This window comes from Mustela erminea, chromosome 17 (genome assembly GCF_009829155.1).
Source record: "Mustela erminea isolate mMusErm1 chromosome 17, mMusErm1.Pri, whole genome shotgun sequence".
Taxonomy (NCBI): Eukaryota; Metazoa; Chordata; class Mammalia; order Carnivora; family Mustelidae; genus Mustela; species Mustela erminea.
In genome coordinates, this window is record NC_045630.1 from 63,945,863 (window position 1) to 63,968,256 (window position 22,394).

The following is a 22,394-nucleotide window of genomic DNA, read 5'->3' on the forward strand; positions in this document are numbered from 1 at the left end:
TAAAAAAATCATCTTTGGAGAAAGGAACATTGCTTTCATTAAAAATTTTATGTAGAATCTTGCATGAAATACCAATTTTCAAAATTTGGAGTGTGGTATGAATCAGAGTATCTAAGAACTTCATAGGACATTGTGAGCCGCATACTGTAAGCTCCTACTTCAGTGTTCCTCCAACTCAGTGGTGGTAAAGGACCCGTTTTGTTTTTCCAAGACATCCCAGATGGGTACTTTTGGAAAATACAGTAACAATGCATTTTAGAAAAATGAAATAAAAAGCGAAGTATACAAAATACAAGTCCTCAATATTTATTATTAGATACAACACGTAAAAGAATATTCTGCCAAACTGCTATGAAAGTTTCTGAGGCTTACTCTAGGTTTCTGTATGTACCTTGTATTGGTAACAAGGTGACCATCACTAGTCTAGGTTCACACTAAGTAACTCCACACCTCATGTGCCTAACTCTGGGGAACATGCTTTAATCTACTTCCTGGCCTCTTTCAAAGTTTCAATTATTTATGCACAGCAATGATCCCTGAGCAATGTGAGACTGATATAATTTATACTGGCTTTTGAAATCATAGAGGTCTTGGTTAATTGATACTGTAAGGGCACTCCAACTTGCTTCAAGTTTATGCACTCCTTGCTTGCACCCTTGGTTTGCAACAGAATAACCTACTTTCCTTAGGTTTGCAGACCACTGGCCTTAAGGAATGAAGAAGTAAACTTTCCCAGAAGATAAGGTCTGACTACATTTAGAAACAGCTGCCACAGATACCAGCCAGCATGTCTGTTCAGGGTCATGTCAACAGACGACTAAGCACCTGGGCACCTGCTTCTCCTCCATGCAGCCACCCCACCCCCTTAGCCCATGCCTTCTCCTTTAAAACTTTCCACCTTGACCCGATTGGGGAAGATGGTCTTTGAGAAGCTACTCCACTGCCTTCCCAGGTTGCCGGCTTCCTGAATAGAGCCTCCTTTGCTTTCCCACCATCACTTGTCTCTCGAGTGTTGATTTCCAGGGGCAAGCAGCCGAAGCTGAGTTCAAAACTGGTTCTCTGTCCAGGAACAGTATCAACTAGTTTAGTAATACTTTATCTTATACCAATAAAATTATATCCAAAAAATAAATCCAATTGTTTGAATATTAGATTCCTAAATCATTCAAACATTTATATTGTTATCTGGGTGGAACTCAGCTCCTACCCTTCTGCTATTTTCAAATATTCTAAAGAGACCACATTTTAACAATATTTTCTGGGAGTCCTAGAATAAAATTAACCCCAATCTTTAAGTTTAGACCCAAAGTTTCCTTCTAAGGTGTCCTAGGGCTCAGAAGTGGCATGTAGAAGGAATAGAGTTGTGGGGTTGTCCTGTGAAAAACTCATTCCTCCAGAGAAGGGGGAGGGCCCAGGCTCTGGAGATTCAGCATCCCCGCAATTTGGGGATGCCAGCCAGTACAGGACCCACTGTGAGTTAAGTGAAGACAGGGCGACCAGAGCTTCCATCTCCTACTAGTGTGATATCCATCCAGTCCAAGTTAGAAAGCCTTGTTCCTTGCTTCCCTCTTTCTATTCAGGTTGGACCTTTCAAGTCTCTGTAACCTTCCCAGGATGGGTGAACCACTAGAGGTGCCAGAGAGACCAGGAGAACAGAAATCTATTAAAACAATTGGCATTAAATTTTATATTTTAAAAATATCTAATCAGATGTGGGACACCTCAGTAATGGTTATAATATATAGTTCAGTGATAGGTGAGTAAGTATGGCTTTCATTGAACCAAACTAGTCATCTTGAGTTCATACTGTTCATGGGCTGTTTTCCTGGAAACCAGAAGAACCTAGTATGCGACATTCCATTTATCCCCGGTAAACCTTGGCCCCTTGAACAGAATCGTAAATGGAGCACTCCTACCTTTGACTACTTATTACCTTATAAAGTAAGTTTGCCTCTACTCTAAATGCAGAAACCCATCTCTGGTTCCTTTGCTGGTGCCTGAAACAGTCCTTAGGTAGACAGAAATGAGCAAAGGTAGCTTTAGCACCTGGGACAGAGCTCTACTCGGGATCTTTAGAAACTTCTCCAGAATGGACTTGTCTCTGGTTTAAAAACAGGGGCAAAAGAACAGCTGCCAAGGGGCCACGTAGCTTTTCTCGTGGGTATCTTTCAGCCTTCTCCTCTTCAAATCACTAGTCCTTCAGTCTGGCCCAAACCTACTCTGACAGAGGAATTTTACTCATTTCACTCAATAGGAAGAGAAAGATATGTCGCTTATACATAAGGAGTTACTGAGTGCCTCTCAAGGACCGGAAGGTAAGTGTGTATACTTCTTTTTCAAATACAAAATGAACATAAAATTCTAAGTAGCAATAAATCAGTAACAAATTATATGCTCAGATAAATGCATAGCCTATAGATGCCATATGGTGTACGAATACATATCACACATACCTTCCTTTAAAGCTTGACAACAGTGTTGACAATATAATTGTATCTCTGAGTATCTCTGCTGTTCCTGTTTACTTTTTTCTTCTTTGCCTCCAACCCCACTCCCATTGCACAGATATTTGAATCCCTGGCCCTTAGCCCCAGAATCAAACCAAACACTCTGCGGATCAGAGTGTGCCTTCGTGAATTATTTTTGCCCTCTGAGTATTCTCTGAGAATTTGTATCCATTCTCTTACCTATCCTAGCTGTTGCTGAAAAAATATGTAATCATTCAGAAAAATAAAAGTATAAATATATTCTTCAGAGACCAAGTAAGAAACACATTTTTTTTCTTTGGGGAAGAGGGTGGTTCATCTGAATTTCTTTTATGAAGACCAAGTCTGTATTCTGGCTGTTCAGAGTTCTTGTTGCTTTTTGTATGCTTGTGTGGTCTCGAGCCAGATGACATGTGGATTTAGAAGAGATTTCTATGTGTCAAACAAGACCACTTCGTAGCAACAACAATAAAGCATCTGCAATTAATTCTGGACTGGCTTCTCCAGAACTAATGTGACAACCCAGAATCCCAATCTCTAGTATGTTTGGATGTGCCAGAGACCAAGATGCTTTTCCTCTAATAGACAGTCAAGCAATATGCAAGAGGGCTGTGTATGTAACCCTCTGTCGGATATCCCCCCACAAACATGCATGCCCACCACGCACACAGCACACTTCTCTGGCTCTGTCCCGGGGCCCCATCAGGTGTCCAGAAAGACTGTGAGATAACCAAGCCCAGAACTGGTGCTGTTGACACAGAAAGAAGGACCCATCAGTAGCATATTTCTTTAATCATTGTTATTTACAATTTATCATCTGACAGACGTACAGAGAATAAATAAAGAAAAGAAAATATACAATGGGTATCTTGTTTCTTTTTCTAATACAGAGAACTTTTACGTATTCTATTTTGGGATGACTATGATAGTTTCAAGCAGAGATCAATCGGTTTGCTCTACCCCTTGATAAGACACATTGTCCTCCAAAGCCTACAAAACAAGGCCCAGAGATTCCTTCCTCACAGGAAGAGTGAGCCATGCTGGTTCAGAAACTCAGTCCTCAGAAAAAGATAGCAGACAACAGGGTAGAAGAACAGGATATCATGAGTAGTAAAGGACATAAAATGAATAGGCTGGGTTACAAACTCTTGGGTGTGTTTGCAGGAATCCTACCCAATTCCAACCATTTCTAAGCCTCTTTTCAAGAAAACAGGTGATTGCCTCATTGCATTGTGCTTTCCCTTGGTCTCTTTGCAAATTCCTCCCTCATATGCTTTTGGAGATATGGGTTAGGCTGGCTTGGGACTCTGATCCTTCCCCTTTAAGGGTTCTTGACAGGTGTCTGCTCGAGAAACCAGAAAGCTTGTTTCAAAATGGGCTGTGTTTGGGGCCAGAGTCCCTCCCTGCTCTTGATGGGGTGCCTTGAGAGAACTGCCTTGCTGCTGCCTAAGGACTCCAAAGAATTATATAGATCTAACGACTCCAAAGAATGATACAGATCTAACGACTCCAAAGAATGATACAGATCTCCATAGATCTATTTCATCCTCAGAAAATACACGAATGGAGAATGTACTGCACCAGGTACGAGCCTGGCCACTTTTCTCTCTTTCTTCATTGGAAAATAAACTCTCTGCATTATAGCAAAGCAGTTCTCCCTAAATTCACCCCAGTTATGCTGGGTGACAAGTTTCAGTTTCTTTTATTCATTCCAAAAACAACACTCCGTGAATATTTGTTGAGTGCTCACTATGTGCTTGGAACTTGACAGGACATGCAGAAAGCAGTGTGAACCCAGTAACCGTCCTGTGACCCACAAATAGGGCAGGTGAAAGATACCATCACAAAACTCACAGCTGTTTCAAGTCCCTACCTCAGGTTATTTCTGTGTTTACATTTAATTTGGTCTAATATAGCTGTTATTCCACTTAAGAACTGATATTCAGGCAAATGAAACGTCTCTACCATTCTGACCTTTGTGTTTCATCACACACTAAAGGACTCTATGCCATTGTATCTATTCCTTCCACAAGCCAGCCCTGATGCCATTAACTAAGTGCCACCCAGCTCTTGACCAAAATACTGGTTTTAACCCTAAGTCCCCTGCCTGACACCATTACAAACCCTACTCACTTATAGGAACCGCAGAGAACCATCTGATTCTCTTGTCAGCAAGATCCATGCAGATCTCACTGCCCCTGTGTTTCCAAATCCTTCTAAGTTGTTCCTGGATTGTTCCAGTTGCTAAATAGCCAAACTAGTCAGAAAATGTGGAAGCAGTCTAGGCAGGATATTGCTTGTTGATAAAGTTACAGACAATTTGTTATATTCTCTTTAGAATTTTGTAGAATCGTATCCAGATAGTGTTTTTCCTGATGCATCCAAGCAAGGCCAGGTTACAAATCAGAAAGGGATGAAGTGTCCAGAAACTAAATAAATACATGTTAAAAAAAAAAAACAAAACAGTGAAATCTGCATAAGGTCTGTAGTCTAGTTAATAGTATTACAAATGTGAACCTTCTGGGTTTGAAAATAGACAATGGTTATGGAAGATGTTATCAATGGGGGAAAGCCTGGTGTTAGGATAAAACTACTCTATTTTCCCAACTTCTTGTGAGTCTTAAAAGTATTTCAAAATAACAAATTAAAAAAAGGAAGATACGGCAAGTAAATAATTACCCACCACTTGTCTGCCACCAAGCAATACAGCTAATTGTGCCAGGGAACTCAAAATGCCAGCAATCCAATCACCGTTAACCATTCTGGTCTCTTTCCATCTTGATTCAGCATTCCAAGACATTTACCAAGTGGAAAAGACATTCATCTGTTTCTATAAAAATGTTAAATTTCAATTCAGAAGGATTTCCCAGCATAGATCAGGATCTGCAACTTCCAGAAATATTTAGAGACCTACCATATGCTCAGCCAGAAGTCAGAGGTCTTGCTGAAGAGAACAAGATGGCAGGTATATAAATTCAAGCTCGGATCAAAGATTAATAGCCATATGTTGGAGTAATCTAAGCCCTAACTGTAAGTTTCTTCATTTTTTTTTTTTTTTCGGTTTTGGGCAAAACAGATGCTGTTCCGTTTTAGAATATTTCCTTGGAACATCTTCCTCTCTCCCTCTTGCCAACACACCCCTTCTTCTGTTCCCCATTACTCAAAACACATGGCTTAGCCCCACATCATGGCTTTCTTGTGGGAAGTCTGGATGGGACTAGAAAAACACATGGTTCCAACGTGGCACGTACCTCTTTGCACAGATACCAAACAAGACTTAGTCTTGCCTAACTTCAGCCTGGGGCCCCCTCTGAACCTAGAAGACCCTTCCCTGATGGTTGCTTACGTGTTTCTGTTAGGACTTGCCCTTCCTGAAGACTCTGAAAAGCTCCTTCCTTTCCATACGCGGCACCTGCCTTTTCATTTCTTAATAAATACTTCCATAATCTCTATCATCCAGAATTCCTTTCTCTATTGTAGTTATCCTTTATCTTCAAGACACTTGCTTTTCTGCCTCTCTTCAGAGATGCGCACTCCTGCTTCACCGCAGACTCCTACCTGTGCCACCTGCTCCTCCCTGCCCTGCCCTGCCCTGCCCTGTGTCCTGTACCCTCCCTTACCTCTTTTTGTGTTGCCTCCTCTCTGGTCACCCTCCCCCCGCCTCCCCCACTCAGCCACGTGCACTTTCACTGCTTCATTTTTGATGCCACGTCCATACAATGCTCATTGTTACACTGTCTCTTGCACTTGCAAGTGACCTTTCCACAGCACGAAAACCACATTCTCTACCCAGTGCCCCTTCCCACTCCAGATCTCGCCTAATCACATCTGTGTCCAGACGACACATCAAGATGTGGACCTAGTGGTCAGCCCATTCACCACAAAAGTATAAATTTAAATCCGCCATTCCACAAACACAATCTGGACATAAACTATTTCACGTGTGTCATGAAGAGGACAACTCACTACACACTAGCAGGGCCCCGTGGTTGGCTGTCCCTTTTCCTGTGTCCCTTTCTAAAACTTCCCAGCTACATTCTTCACGTCGAGGCTGGAGCTACTTCTAAATTTAATGTACTAATCCTTCACCGTGTCCTCTGTTGGGTCTCTTGGGTCTGTGCAGCGAGGCTCTGTGGGTCTGACCAGGCTAGACGCAAGACCTGTGTCTGTGACAGAGGAGGCTCAAAGCCGGAAAATGTGCGTCCTCTTCCCAGGAGAGGGTCACTGTACGGGACAACGCTTCCTTGCCAGCCACTTGAAACAGATCACTCTGTGACTCAAGGCCAGGAAAATCCAGACACACTAAGTTGATTTTCAATATGATTTTTTTTTTTTAATGGGATGATGGAATGCAGTGAGTTGAGGCAGAAAGGGAAAAAGAAAGAAGCAGAGAGATGAGGCAAAGATGGGGAAATGATGTTGTCTTCTCTTGCCACACAAGACATCGTGGGCACCGTGTGCATGGAGCCCTCCCAGAAGCAGGCGGATGGAGAATAGGCTGCCAGTCCTGATTTCAAGGCCCTTTGATTCTACGGCAGTGAGGTGATTAAGTTTATGTGTCTCTGGGACAGGGGCAGGGGGTGCCCAGATGAAACACTACTTCTGGATGGGTCTGTGAGGGTGTTCCCAGACGATGTTAGCATTTGAATGGGTGCACTGAGTGAAACACATTGCTCTCTCCCAGGCATGCCAGTGCATGCGTTTGTGTGTGTGTGTGTGTGTGTGTGTGTGTGTGTTGCGGGGGGCTCATCAAATCCTCTGAGAGCAGGGGGAAGTAGATGAAAAAAGTTGGAGGAAGGGGGAATTCATGCTCTCTGCCTGACCGCTGAGCTAGAACATTTCCTGCCCTCTGTTTCTCAAAACCTTTCCCAGGTCTCCAGCTTGCAGGAGGCAGATGGTGAGACCCTGAAGCCCCATAACCATGTGGGCCAGTCCCTTATAATAAATTCTGTATATCTAGGTATAGATATCCTATTGGTTCTGTTTCTTTAGAAAGCTCTCTAATACATGAAGTTGTCCTGGTCCTGAGGGCAGAACATAGGGGATAAGGACATGTCTGGCCCCGCACATATGAACTGAGACTGGGTCTATGGAAACACCTGGTGACACTTCAGAGCACTGTACCCGTGGCAGCCATGACCGTTACTGTTACAGTAAGTTCCCTGCACGACTCCTTCCACTGACCACGATTTTCAGAGCAGGAGAGGACCAGATAAGGGAATCCGTATCAACTGTCCATCCAGTTATTCAACCACCCCTGCACATTTCAGGATGGGAGAGGCTTTAAGACCCTCTAATCCAATGTCCTCATTTTACAGAGAGGGAAATGGGCGTCCAGAAAGGTGAAGTGACTTATCCAAGGTGACACACTTGGCCTGGGGCAGAGTAGGACCAATTTCCAAACTAACGCTCTCCTGACTCCCAAACCTACAATCTCCACAGAATTAGTCCTGGGAGAAGCTGAAGCCCAGAGTCAAAGGACAGCGATAGGGGCAGGTATATGCCAGGGTCACAAGAGCATCTGCGGATTTGGGAAGTTCACTTCTGCGGTAGCTTGGAGCGCTGCTGAAGGCTGACCAAGGGAGAACAGTCAAGTCCCTGAGCGACTGTGCACAAGGGGGACCAGGTGAGGGCTCCAGCAGCAGACCCAAAGAAGGACAACTCAAGACTACTTCTTCTGAGCTGGGGAAGTTTATTCTGTAAGTTTTTCTGATTTCTCCTCAGCAGGAGCAGAGAGGCCTCCTTTCTAGCTTCCCATTAAAATCTGAGCCGTTGTGGAGCACAGAGCTCCCAATCTGTTCTGAGGGGACTCATTCGACAACGTATCAGTCTCCACGAGTTCTGAACCCAGACCTTCACGATTCTCTTCTGCTGCCCATACCATCCCCGAGTGTGTACGAAGCAGGAACAGGGAATGACTTCTCTATTGTGCTCACCCCGTGTCTCTCTAAAATCAAGGACTCTTAGGGAGACAAAGACATTAAATACCATCTCATATGACCTTGTGTTTGAAAGCCTACATCTGAAGCTCTTCAGGGACAAAGGACTCCCCCCTCCCCGTCCCCCACCCTCTGGAGGTGGCCCGACTGCCCTGTGTGTTCTGAGGACTAGGCTTTCTCGAATAAGGAGTGGAAGTCCATCTGCTTGTAACTTTCCCTCCTTGGCCCTCTTTGGTCAACATTCTGCAAACACGCAGATCTACTCCCTACAATACATGGCCTTCAGAGAAGGGTCCTCTAGGGGATACATCTGCCAAAAGAGCTGGAAGACTTACAGAAGATGAACCGAAGGGCCCGTGATTCAGACATCAAAACACCAGGCTTTATGGATTCAAAACCAGGGTCTCAGCGAAACACACACCTGGAAACATCTGAACGAGAAGAGGACCTTCTGCAGAAATCACAGGTGAACAGTATACCTATTGCCTGTCCCCCACAGACCTCTTTTCCCATGTCCATTCTCTGTTCAAGAATCCTTCCGTGCATGAGGTACTTTTTTGGCAAGTGACAATTCCCCTTCATACAGCCTTGGACGGACATTCTCTCTTATGCACATCCTTTGTATTGTCTACGCAAATAGACCACATAGACCTTACCCCTGACCCCTGCCCATGAGTGAACAAAACACCCACTCCGAGAAGCAGGGGTTTTTCAAGCACATATCATCTGCTTTGACAGGGAGAGAAACGCAGAGGGTAGACATGTCCAGAGGGCCAAATTAGGAAACCAAGAAATCCATGACCAGTTGCTGAATACCAACCATTCCATCCGATTCTCCACTCTTACCGAGTGTTTTCCCTAAGCCTCATCATGTTTCCGAAGACATTAGTATTCTTCAAGTTTTTCATTCTGAAAATAAGTTTTAAAAGGTGACATGGGAAAAACATTGTAGCATCTGCACATTTATAAACATAGCATATTTAACCTTTATAAATTATCTAAATTGTCTAGCCCGCTATCCAACACTTTGGTATATTAAGTAAGATTTCTTTACTAGATTTTATCTGCCCTAGGCTTTTTTTTTCTTTTTTTAGTTTTTTAATGTAAAAAAAAAAAAAAAGAGTAAATATGGGTCAGGGGTAGAGAGTGAGGGAGTGGAGTGAAGGGAGCCCAGGGACAGAGAGAGAGAAGCCAACAAGCCTCCATCTCCCGAGCCCATTCAATGTCCAGATGGAGTGGCTTAGGCGTGGGTGAGCGAGTGGCAGGTCTCGCGAGAAGGACCCGGGCCATCGGGATGTGGCCAGGCAGTGAGCGCATCATTCGTCCCCTTGCTGAAGGAGCAGAAGGTGGATTTCCTGGAACGACGGACGGTGCTTGGTATCTCTTCTCCAGCAGCTGAGCATCAGCTTGTACACAGAGTCCGGGCACATGGCAGGCTGCGGGAGGTACGTCTTGGAAAACAAAAGTCCACAAAAACCCAGAGTGTTAAGAAGGGCAAAAAGGAAGTATAGCTGCACGGTGGTGTTATCGGCCTCCCCCAGTGCTTGAGCTTGATCACTGAAACAGGTGTGGTGTCTGTCTTTCCCACTCCCAGCTGGGTCCCTGTCCCCTTCCCTTGTGCCTCGTTGTCTGGACCAGCATCTCCTGATGGACCACTCTGAGGTCCCGACCATCATGCCAAAGATGAACCTGAAGCAGAATGAGGACTCAGGCTGGAAAGCATGTGGTTAGACTACAAAACCCTCTGCTTATGACCCACGCATGTTGAGGTTGATCTTGGCCGAGCCAGTCACGGTGGGGCAGGGGTGGCAAGTGTGTTGGTTGTCTCAGCTCCTCTCCTGGAAGAGGACCCCGGCCAGACACAGACACTGCAGTGTATCCAGGTCCTGGGATGTACCTGTGTTGCTCCTACTGTCATGTTCTCTGTGACCCCCTCCCCCAGACCGGACCGTGGAGAGGAGTCTGCTGACCACAGAGCCCACCTCGCAGCTGATAGGGTTGAGAAATGACTGTCCCTGTCAAACGTTCAAAATGTGAATCCTGAAATGTTAGTAATAAAACTTAAAGTAATTAAATGTTGTAGTAAAAGGTAATCAAGTATAAATTTGATAAATTATGTTTCATAATTAATGTATTCAGTTTAATAAATTTTTATTGACAATTTAAACTTACACCTATAGGTGAGAAGTTTACTCAGCATATAATGGTAATACTTGATTTTGACGGAGGCCTCAATCAAATTCTTAACTTTACTATTCGACCGTTTGGTGGTCGGTGAAAATATATTTGGTTCACTACTAGTCTTTAGTGAAGATAAAACAATGGGCCCTTTTAAGCTGAGTATTCAAAACTAAATAAGAAACATAAAATACTGGAGATTGTTAGAAATTAAAACAAAACTAGGTCAACCTGGGGTCATGACAGATTTGTCCAGGAAAAAAACCATCTTATCCCTCAGTCCACTCACTTATCTCTGCACACAGGAGTGAATTTGCCCTTTGTCATGGTAAGAAAGCAATTATTTTTATAACTAACAAAGATCATTTGGATCCCCTCTTCCCAAAATCTCTAGAGTGTCAAGATAAAATGAAATTCCAGGATCTCTTCCTCTTATTTCCAACCTGCATATCGTCTTACCGCTTGTCACTCCCTTATCTGTTGCTTGCTTCGATGTATTTAAGCCTTCAGAGAATCAAAATTTTATTTTGCACAAGAGCCTTCTCCCCATCCCTGGCCATTAGATTGAGCTGCCGTGCTTGAGGGTGCTGTGGCCAGGCCACTCTGGGGAGATTCAGTGCTCCAACTGCATCAGCTAGCCTTACGTCCTGCATCTCACAGGGATCTTACAAACCAAGCCAGCCAAAGAAATCGTAGAGTATCCTGGCCGGGAAATGGTATCCTTGTCAGCGTGCGAATCTAGCTTTTCCCAAGTTCTGAGAAGCCACGGTCCAGGCACCTGATGGTCTCTGGGCATATACGTCTAGAAACGTAGCTAAATATTTAGTCCAAACCGAATTGTTAACGCCTGCCAGTAAATCCCTTATTCACTTTTAAACTTATAGGAGGGAAAACCGCACAGTCTAGATCAAGAAACAGAGCAAACGTGAGAAAGAGAATCTTATTTCCTGCTATCTTGGAGCTGGGAAAGAACCTGGCGTAACTAACCCCTTGTGTTGTCCAATGACCATGGGTTGCTGTGTGGATAAGGCTGAGTGTATGGCTGGTGGGGCAGGGGCAGGGGTAATTCTCAGTCTTCCGCATCATCTGGATCATTAGTGACCAAAGGCTGCCACCAGGTGACCTACCTTCCAACTCAGGCTAACCTGCTAAGGCAGGGCTTTCTTCCTCTCACCTTCCGGAGCACCCAAACCCACACCTGGCCAACCCCAGCAGTTCTCACCTGCCTCCCTTGGTCCCGGAAGAACTCTCCAGTATTCTCGATGACCTGCTCATCTGACAGCTGGGAATAGGGCTGCTCCTGGCAAAAGGTGAACGTCTCCCACAGAGTCACCCCAAAGGCCCACACGTCGCTCGCTGTCGTGAATTTGCCCTGTTTACACAAGGAAAAGGAGAGGGCACAGGAGTGGCCTGTACGTGGCAAAAGCAGGTAAGATCCATAGGACCTGGGTACCCCGTCCACTACCCGGGTCACAGAACACTGAAACTGCCATGATGTATATGGAGAATCTAAAAGGACAAAGTCAAATTGTTTTGACATCAAGCTACAGAGGCTGCTCTCTTGCCCTCCTGGTCTCTTAGGTCTGCTTCTCCTGCAGATGAGACCCCAGAGGTGCAGCCGTAAGCTATCTGACTCTCCCACTGAGTGTCAGCAAGCTCAAACTTCAATGCCCGTGGGAAAATGACCGTGGGAAAATGCCTGTGGGAATGGCAATAGATGAATGGGAAATCGATCATTTTTATGTTAGAGACAGAGGAACCTAGTTTAAGGGCTGGGAGAGGTCTCTTGAAGAATCGAGGGCTCTGGCTCCCCAGATCAGTAAAAGTCACCATCTTGAAGGGGAGACCCGCACGTGACAGCAATGGGAGTCAGGTGCCATCAGCACGTGTAAAATCGTGCACGTTTCCTGTTCCATAAATACAATGCTCAAGTCCATGATGTTACTTATCCTTAGTTTTTCAGATCAGGAAAGTGAGACAAGGGAGGTTTACTAAAGTCTCGAGAGTAAGGCCATGAGTAACGGAGAAACTAAGATTTGGAACAGGATCCTACGGCTCTCATGTTGATCTGCTTTTCCAACACTATAGAATATCATCTCTAAAGGGAACAATGCCCACTGATCATATTAGAGATGGGTGAAGTACTGATTCACATACACAGATGATAAAGATCCTTGTGAGGACTCACGTAAACTGGGATATATCACAGCATCAGGCGTAACAGTGGGAAACTGGAATGCACTTATGTATCAAATTACAGAGACGTTAATAAATTACTGGACAGGGTCACCCAATGGGATATGATGCGGCCATTAAAATCATGTTTTTTGAAGAAATTTAATGACATAGGAAATGCTAACGATATAGAATTATATGCACATAGTGCTGTCCCAGTTCTGTAATGTAATTGTTGGTACCCAGCAGTCCCCCTTATCTGCAGTTCCCCTTTCCATGATTTCGGTCCCCCACATTCAACAGCGACCCAGAAGCAGAGCAGTGTCCTCCTGATGTGCCATCAGAAGGTCAGCAGTAGCCTCACCCCCCATCACGACATCTGCACAATGCACCCACTTTATCTCATCACGTGGGCATTGAGTCATCTTACAGTGTCACAAAAGGAAGGGTGAGTACATGACAATATTTTGGAGAGAGAAACCATATTTATATAACTTTGGACATTATGTTATAATTGTTCTATTTTATTACTAGCTACTGTTTTTAATCCCTTGCTGTGCCTGATTTCTATATTAAAACATTAAAATATATATATTACACCTTTATCATAGATATGTATATATGGGGAAAAAATCTTCAGTTTCAGGTGTCCACTGGGGGTCCTGGAACATATCCCCCACAAATAAGGGGGAGACTACTGTATATACACACATAAATACACACATATACACATATACACACACATACATGTATGTACATATGCACACATACATAGACATATATACACACACACACAAACGTATGTATAGAAAACAACCCACAAAGGAAATATGCCAAAATATTAATAATGGTTATCTTACTGAGAGAAAGGGGATAACTATATATATTTTTTCTCTTTGAATTTAATTAATGAATCCCTTAAGAATATGAACAAGAAATACACAGATTAACTATAAATGAACAAAGCTAGATTGCTCTTGGGCTTTTCTCTGCCATGTTAAATGACAAAAGACAAAATTACAGGTACACGCCATTGTAGGAAGTAAATGTTTAAAGTCTAATAATTCCACAAATCAGCTAAGTGGTATAAAATCAACAATAAAATGTCTCAAATATGCAAGGTCAGAAAAAATACCTCCAAGAGAGACATCTGGAAAAAAATCATGCACTCTTGGTCCAGAATACCAAGAGTTGAATAATAATTATAAAGGAAAGAATGATGAACTTAAAATAAAAAATAAATAGTAATACTCATTAAAATAAACACATAGACATCAGTCTAAATAATTCATTAGAAATATAGTTATGAAGTTAATAGAGAAGAAAAATATTCTTTGTGGATAACATTTCTTTAAGTGATAAGGTTTTTTAATAAATTAATGAAGACCAATTGGTATGTCAAAAAGAGAGAGAAAAAAATGATACTAAATCCCTTATGATGATAGGTATGTTTTTAATCTTTTCTCCAAATTTTCTATAGTAAGCATGTTACATTTTATCAGCAGAAATAGGCAAGTGTTAAGAAATAGTAATTAAAAAAAGAAATAGTAATTAATTCACCAAAGTGAATCATCTCAAGTCAGAAAGTATCAACGTCTATTGTTTGCTTCCTATTGTCTCACATTTGTCTCTATGTGCCACGTGCACCAGCCTACATGTCAGTTGCTGAGGTAGTGCTTAAAAATGTGAGGAACTCTAGGACACCTGGGTGGCTCAGTTGGTTAGGCGTTGGCCTTCGGCTGAGGTCATGACCTCAGGGTCCTGTGATCAAGCCCCATGTCTGGCTCCCTGCTCAGCAGGGAGTCTGCATCTCCCTCTCCTTTTTCCCCTCCCCCCAACTCATGGGTCCTCTCTCTAGTTCTGCTCTCTCAAATAAATTAATAAAACCTTAAAAAAAAAAAAAGTGACGAACTCACCAGCAAGATACTCTCCCAAGACATCCAGCGGATGGGGAGCACTGCCCGGCCCTGGATTCGGTAGTAATCACCGCTGTACAGGTTTCTGCTCATTCCAAAGTCAGCTATCTTGATGGTATAGTTCTTACCCACTAAGCAGTTTCGTGTGGCCAGATCTCGGTGGACAAAATTAAGGGAGGAAAGGTACTTCATGCCGGAGGCAATCTGTGTAGCCATAAACTTTAGGTTGGCATAACTGAGGAATAAAAAAAGAGGAAAGTGGCCTATGGGAAGAGAAAGCCATGAGAGGCATACGTTCTACAGGTGGTACCAATGAACTGGAGTTTTGACCTCAACATCCCTTCTCTGTTCTCAGTGAATCTTTGTGCTTTCCCCCAGAGGGCAGTGGTGCCATTATTCCCCACCAGGCCAGAATACTGACAAACTTGAATGTTTGAGGTTCCCAGTCTTCAAAGCCCAGTTTAGTGCCACAAACACAGGGTAGAGCTAGGAGACTTGGCATATTTACCTGACAGTGGGTGCATTGCTGGAGGCAGAACTGGGGGGCTCGTGGCGGGAAAGAAACTGATTGAGATCTCCATTCTCCATGTACTCAGTGATCATGCATAGAGGGTCGTCGGTGATGCAGACGGCTAAGAGGCGGATAATGTTTGGGTCCTTGAGCCGGGACATGATCTTTATCTCCTTAAGAAAATCATTCCTTGAAGGACACAGACATAGGTAAACCCAGAGGTTGCCAGGGTTAGAGAAAAGAGGGGGAAGAAGACACAGCAAAGCCTAGTCCTACCCATTATCCCGAGGCTTGTTTCCCTTTGCATAACCTTTGAGAGGACAGAGAAGTTGGTACCTAGAAACTATCTTATTCTACATACCCCGGAATAGGATGCACCCTTATTCAACTGCAATCTTTTTGAGAACATGAACCATGACCTGCTCACATATGCATCCCTAGAATCCAACAAAAGGGCCACCATATAGAAAGTGATTACCATTTGCTGAATCAAATATATGCTGCTAAAAACAAGTCTGCAAAATGAAACTTTTCCCTGGATATGCTATCTTAAGTGCACTGGGGTATTTACCTTTGTAAAAGCCATGGACTCCTCTCTACTAATAGAGCAAAGAAATCTTTTATAAAGTGAATAATCATCCTCTGGTTTATCTGGTGCATCTTTTTTTTTTTTAAGATATTTTAAAAATTTATTTGACAGATAGAGATCACAAGTAGGCAGAGGCAGGCAGACAGAAAGTAGGAAGCAGGCTCCCTGCTGAGCAGAGAGCCCGATGCGGGGCTCTATCTCAGCACCCTGGGATCAGGACCTGAGCCAAAGGCAGAGGCTTTAGTCCACTGAGCCACCCAGGGGCCCCTTATCTCGTGCATCTTTATTTTTCTCATACTGACTGTTCATAGTACAGGACATACCAGAAGTCCATCACAACACACCCTGAGGAGTCTGGTCAAAGCAGAGCTTTTCAAAGCTCACGGTGGCAATGTGGTATCATTTCAAAAACAGTACTCACTTGGCAAAGACTGGAGCCATTTGAGTACCTAGTGACCACTCCCTCCAGTCAAAAAAATGGGCTCTCACCTTCCCAAGAACAATATTTGTAAGTAAGACCACTAGCCCACATTCTTAAAACTATCAGAGCAGATCAATTAGTAAACTCCTATGAGTTTTCTAGCAACCCTGAACTGGGAGTCATACTGTATCAATATAAAACCCTTGAAATCAATGCATTCCTGATGTGATATGCCCCCTCTTTCATTCCCCCCTCTACTCAAAATCAGGGATTTCCACAGTTTGGGGAGCACAGAGTCTAGGTCATCCTTCACGGCTAAATTGCAGTAAGCATAGGTGAAGGGACACCAAACTTCACCAACCAAAACAATGGGCAAAGGCTTTGTTATATCCTATGTTTTTTCTTCTTTCCACTCTCTTCAATTGTGTGCCCAGGTTAATATTAAGAATATTCCTCCTCTCTAAAGGACTCAGACGATGTCATTTTTCATGCTTACTAAAGTCTTTAAGATTGAGGTTCTCACAGTTAAAATTCCAGTTCTGTTCTCTCAACTTTCTTTCTTCTTCATTCCACATCCTGTCCTCTGCAAGACAGTGGAAACTACCACCATTCTTGGAATTTCCAATAATTTGGGGAAGAGGGATAATAAGCTTTCTTTCACTCTGAATATCAGTGAGACAAATCAAGTCAACACAAATGGGGAAATACATAAGCTACCCCGATGTACAAACTTTTCTGAGACAGAGACAACCAGCTTTCAACCAGCATGCCTCTCTGGGTGAGGATTAACTCACCATTACTGTAACGGAAAGGCTGTCAGACAACAGAGTGTGGCTGGAAACTGCAATTTACGTAGTAAAGGATCCAAGAGACTATTAGCCAGTTTGGGGCACTGCTAAAAGACTGTAGGATCCTTTTGCTTTGAGGTCCATGGATACTTTGCCAAGTAGAGGTAGCTTCTCATTTTGGGGGTTGCTGGGCATTGAGGAAAAGGAGCATAAAAGCAAAAGAGAAAAAAAAAGGAATAAGAAAGTAAATAGAGATGCAAATAAAGGAGAACAGAGGAGACTTAGCAAGAAAGTTGTGTGTGAACAAGGAAGTCAGCCAGGAGGCGGTAATGACATTCAGGAGTACGTCTGTGTGTCATGGTCAAAGGAGCACATATTTGGGCTGTTGTGTGTGTTGGGAAGTACAGCTCTGTACAAAGGGAATTTGGAAGTCAACATGTAGCTAATTCAATGGAAAGCGGACATCTGCGTTTGCCAGAGATAGCGAAGCCAGATGAGGACTACAGGCCCATCAGAAAATGAGAGCACAAGAGCGAAAGGTGAGGCAGTTCACAGGCCTTCCCATCTCAAAAGAAAAAGGTTGCTCACAGGTTTCGAGGACTGTTCCTGATCCTGAAGGTGAAATACATAAAGGAAAATTCAAAATGCGGACCACAGACCTGGCATTCTTGTTGGCATCTGCTCGGAGCATTTTCACGGCCACCAGGACAGGCTGGTTGGCACTGACATCTAGGGCAAAATCTTTGTCTTTGAATTTTTCCATCCCCTCCACTTCACAGAGATGAACCTAGACAAAAGTCATCTAGTCTCAGCATCATCGTTTCTCCTGAAGATGGCTCAGTACTCTTGCTGGGCATTTTCGGGAGATAAACTAACTCTTACAACTCAAGCAAAATCATCAAAAACTGTTAAGATACATATAGCATACCTTTACTTCAAATAGCCGAGACAAACAGGGGGTAAAACCCAGCTAGTATGACATGTTACTACTTTATAAAAGATATATACATTGATTGGAACATTAAATATGTGAACAAATCTACAACATAGCGTTTTATTCTAGTAGAGTCCACTATAAAATGTTGCTCAGCATAAATGCTCCCATTTTGATTCAAGGAAGTTTAGTTACTGGTTCATATGAAACAGATGGCAATTTCTTCTCTAAGGTAGTCCCTTAGTGTGGCGTTAGGACTACAAGTAACGCCTACGTATGAGTAACAGAATAATGAGCATGTGTTTTCAACCCCGGGAACGGAATGACATCTCGAAAAGATGCCATGAACCCTTCCACCAACACCAAACCCATGCAAGGGCAAAGCGTGCCACCCACACTGAAAACCGAGAACACGTTCTTCTATTTCATCTGGAGTTCAGATGGCACCATTGAAGGGCTCCTGTTGCCACTTAAATCATGGCTTTGGATTCTCAGAAGGTTCACGTGACTGACGTAAGAGTGCAAAGTCACTATGACATGCATCGCTCAGAGGGTGACCGGGAAGAGTGCTCCTCCTTATCTCAATTGGCAATTCATCCCCTCGTGGCTGAGTCTGGGACTCAAGTCAGGGGCGAGGTTGTTTTTGACCACTTTACACGTAACTCCCATGGAAAGGAGGAAAACAAAGTGGCTATCAAGTAGCGGGATGTTCTTGGACAGTTTATCAAAGATGATCACATCTTACTCGTCCCCACCCTCTCTGCAACTTATTGTAAAAAAAAAAAAAATTGAAAATACTGAGTGTTTTTCATGATATCTGAAGTCTAGTGACTTGCTGGCTTTAAAAACTCCTATACAGAAGTCAGAAGACCCAGGAACCTTTGTGAGTTCTTTCACAAGAGCGAGGTGGACCCAGTCCCAGCCTTCTAGAGGACAAGGTAAGGACAGATGAGGGAAGGAGACATTCTGGTACAAATCCACTTTGGAAGGGGTACTTTCCTGCTCTCCTGGCCATTTTTATTCAACTACTATCTTTGGGATACCCAGAACTAGAGACCCCACGAGGAGATTCAACTTACCTCCCCGAACTGGCCTTCTCCCAGCTTCTCCTTGAATGTCAGGAGTTTCCTGGGGAACTCTTCCACGGCCACATCTTTCCCTGAAAGCAGGTCCATGGTGACAGCAGGCACTGAGTAGGTGTTGCCTCCGGTCACCCCCTGCAGGTTCACAATGTCAGCCTCTGCGTAGTGGGGCGCTCCCTCCGGCCCGCTGGGCTGGGCAGGCTTCACAATGCCACTGCAGCCTGGGAAGACACCTGCAGTGAGTCTGACTCCAAGGGGCATCTTTGGAGATCCTTCCAGGAAGAAAATCTGAGAGGAAGGCTAGGACATGCCCTGAAGACAGCCTATGCTACTCCACGCCATTCTCACTCAGAGAAGGGTTCCCCTAGAGACTCTTTCTTGTGGCCTTCAGAATGTGGAACATCATTTTCTCTCTTCTTCTCAAACTGTGTGATCATTAACCACCTCCTTGACTAATTTGAGGGGATCATGGTGAAACTAGAGGACAGTTCGTGTTACATAAGGGCAGTAGTATTAAAGTTGGAAGACTTCATCACATGTTTCTTTAAGATGCTATCATTGGTTTAACAACCTACTTTAGGGATTAGATAGCTTTCTGACGATCTAGTTTAAAGCACACCTTTCCTTACAAAAAATTAAAATATGAGGGGGGAGATGTTTTAAGACTTTAGAAAAAAGGTAAATTACTTTAGTCTAGTCTAAAATAAATTAGTTTATTCTTGCTATCTTGCTATCTTCCCACAATTCCCTAAGTTCAGTGTGCTTCTTCAATGTTTGCTTTCCACTGAGCCATGAATACATGTGAGCTTCCTCGCTTCCTTTGGAAAGACCCCTTGAAAAGCTTATGCGCTCCCAGTCTGTCCTGTCTGCTCCTCCAACTGGCTCTCCCTTGAACACAAGTTCTTTTACTGACTTGCATCACTCTTCAGTTGCTGACCTTCTGGAAAAGCTGCTCTGAGCCTCAGTGATGACCCCAGAATCCCTTCTGATGTCATTCTGCAGCACGTTAAAAAAAAAAAAGAAAACCACTGGAAGTGAATCAGTTGTCCCTGTTTTACCAAAGCAGTACTTTTCCTGAAGAAAGGCAAGAAATATTTGCTGTTGTAAGAGATCTTGTATTAGTCAAATAAATTTCCACCAAAGAGAAATAAACAAAAATTAGATAAACTCTTGAGGGCCAGAAAATTGGGAATTCTAGGATGTCTTTAGCTTCATTAGTTTATTTTCTCCAGGTGAAATGCTAGTCCTGAATTTACCATTAATGATGTTTGGTATTGGGTGAGTGGCCTATCTGGGCCTCCTCAGCTTCTTCCTATGGACAATGAGGATACCAGACTAGCTGGACTGCTTAGGTTCTTCTGGCATTAACACTTTAGTGACACCCTTTATTTATTTTCTTTCTCTTCTGACCTGAGAGTCCCTTTAAACACCGACTATGTGATTAAACACCTCAGAGGCACTCAGATTGGGGTAGGAACAATAGCAGATCAATCTAGAAAGAGAGTGTGGACTTCTCAGGGAAACGTGGACTGCTCATGACAAAAACCAGATTTGGGTGAGTAGGAGTCAAGTGTCATAAGTGTCATCACCTTCATAATGCCTGTCAAGACATCTCCCTCATTCTCTGCCACGGTGTCATCCTCACCTGACTCTTCTTCCCCTGGAGCAAACTCTGGGAGTTTTCGTATCAACCGCGATGGCTCCTGGTAGTCAGGGCGAAGGGGAAAGATGCGATCATAAGTGGAATTGGACTCCTGCTCACTTGGCGACGAGGAGCGGTTATTGTTGAACATGCTGGACTCGCTGGGCAGGGAGAGGCTGACTGTCATTTCATCATCCAGCATCCTCCGGGAAGCCTGAACGAGAAGGATGGGGAAGGCATATTGGCACAAAGGGGATGGGGTTTCCTCCTCTTGAGACCCAGGCCTTCCACTTGGGTGGAATGTCTCTCTATTACTCTTCAACTCGGCAAGTGTCGCAAGTGACAGGGGTGTAGTCTGGCTCCCCGAATGCCTGGGTCATAGAAACTTAGAATAATCCTTCATTGATTGCTTCAAGGCAGAAATTGACACCCCTAACTTCCGTGTTGTCAATATTCATTAACTTTTATCGAAGCAATATAAGCATTATTTACCTGACACTATGAGAACCTACCAGTTACCAATGAAAGATCTTCTCAATCTTGCAGTTTTCAAGGTTCTATTAAATAATAGGCTTTTGCAGACTTATCCCTTAATTGGTTTGATCTTGTGTAGACACATTAAAATGTTCATTCATTCAACAAATTCACTGTTACATGGTGGATCAATAGTCTGGCACTGCAGGTTAGGGTAATATGCCCTCGATCCAGCATTTTTACTAATCAAAAATAAAATGGCTATAAAAATGGGAAAGGAAATCCCTGGAGATACTGAGGTGAATTATACCTAATAAAGGAAGAAAAAGAATAAAATAACAAATCGTTCTGGCATCCTATCCAATGTGACATACCTGCTCCTTCCAGAGGAAAATGCCAGAATCTGAATACATGTGACTACTTGGATTTGAACGTGTAAAATATCCCACTCCAACAAACACACTTTGAATGCTCAATGGAGAGACCTAGATATCTACTTTGTTCCCTGGACTGAAAAGTCCTTTGTTGCAGTAATACCCCCAATACTGACCATGGAACCCAGCACATTGTAGGTACTCAATAAATATGGGTTAACTCTCGCAAAGGAAAAATGTTAAGGACACTACCAAAATGATCCTACAAATATTGATTACTCTAAAGCTATTCTGACTAATGTTTCTTGAAATATATAGATATGCTTAAGGGTTTTACACACACACACACACACACACACATACACACACACACACACACACACACACATACACACACACACACACACATCTGTCACCGGGAAAAAAATCTTGTGCCATTCCAGAGCATCTGGAGTTTTATTACTAGGATATGCAGGGTAGAAAGAATTTCTTGAAGGACCAAGTTAAGTATTTGAAGGCAAAATTGTTGCCCTCCCTTTTATTTGAAGGGTCTCCAATCCAACACTCCTCTTCCAGCCCATGGAAATATTCTAATCAGACTCTGAAGAAAGACCCAGAGAAGTATGGCAAATTCTGGCTCCAATGAAGAGAAAAACAGTCGTAGAATAAATAACACAGATTCCCTCTTCCCAATTAAAATGGAGTCATAACGAGATACTCAGTAAGACACACATCAGCTTCAAGCCATCCCATGAACCTTCAGTCCACCAGCTTCTATTACCACCAGCACTCTTCGTTGTCCCTCACCCTGAATTTAGATACCCAGTGTGCTCCAGCATTCTAGAAGAAAGGTTTTGAACAGCCTCACAGTTCAGAGTTTCTAAA

At 43.4% G+C, this 22,394-nt stretch overlaps 1 protein-coding gene across 3 annotated transcripts in view; it reads right to left on the reverse strand.

Annotated features, from left to right (window-relative positions):
• Positions 1-3,259: 3,259 nt before the first annotated feature.
• The window catches only part of DDR2 (discoidin domain receptor tyrosine kinase 2), a 150,673-nt gene continuing 131,538 nt past the window's right edge, over positions 3,260-22,394 (reverse strand). For all 3 annotated transcript variants that reach the window (XM_032317313.1, XM_032317314.1, XM_032317315.1), the window contains 7 exons: positions 20,665-20,875; positions 19,017-19,240; positions 17,663-17,790; positions 15,203-15,394; positions 14,695-14,929; positions 11,826-11,975; positions 3,260-9,876 (listed from right to left, as the gene is read on the reverse strand). In XM_032317313.1, the coding sequence (XP_032173204.1) occupies positions 9,742-9,876; positions 11,826-11,975; positions 14,695-14,929; positions 15,203-15,394; positions 17,663-17,790; positions 19,017-19,240; positions 20,665-20,875 (1,275 nt within the window). In that variant the 3' untranslated portion in view covers positions 3,260-9,741. The remainder of the gene's footprint in view (positions 9,877-11,825; positions 11,976-14,694; positions 14,930-15,202; positions 15,395-17,662; positions 17,791-19,016; positions 19,241-20,664; positions 20,876-22,394) is intronic.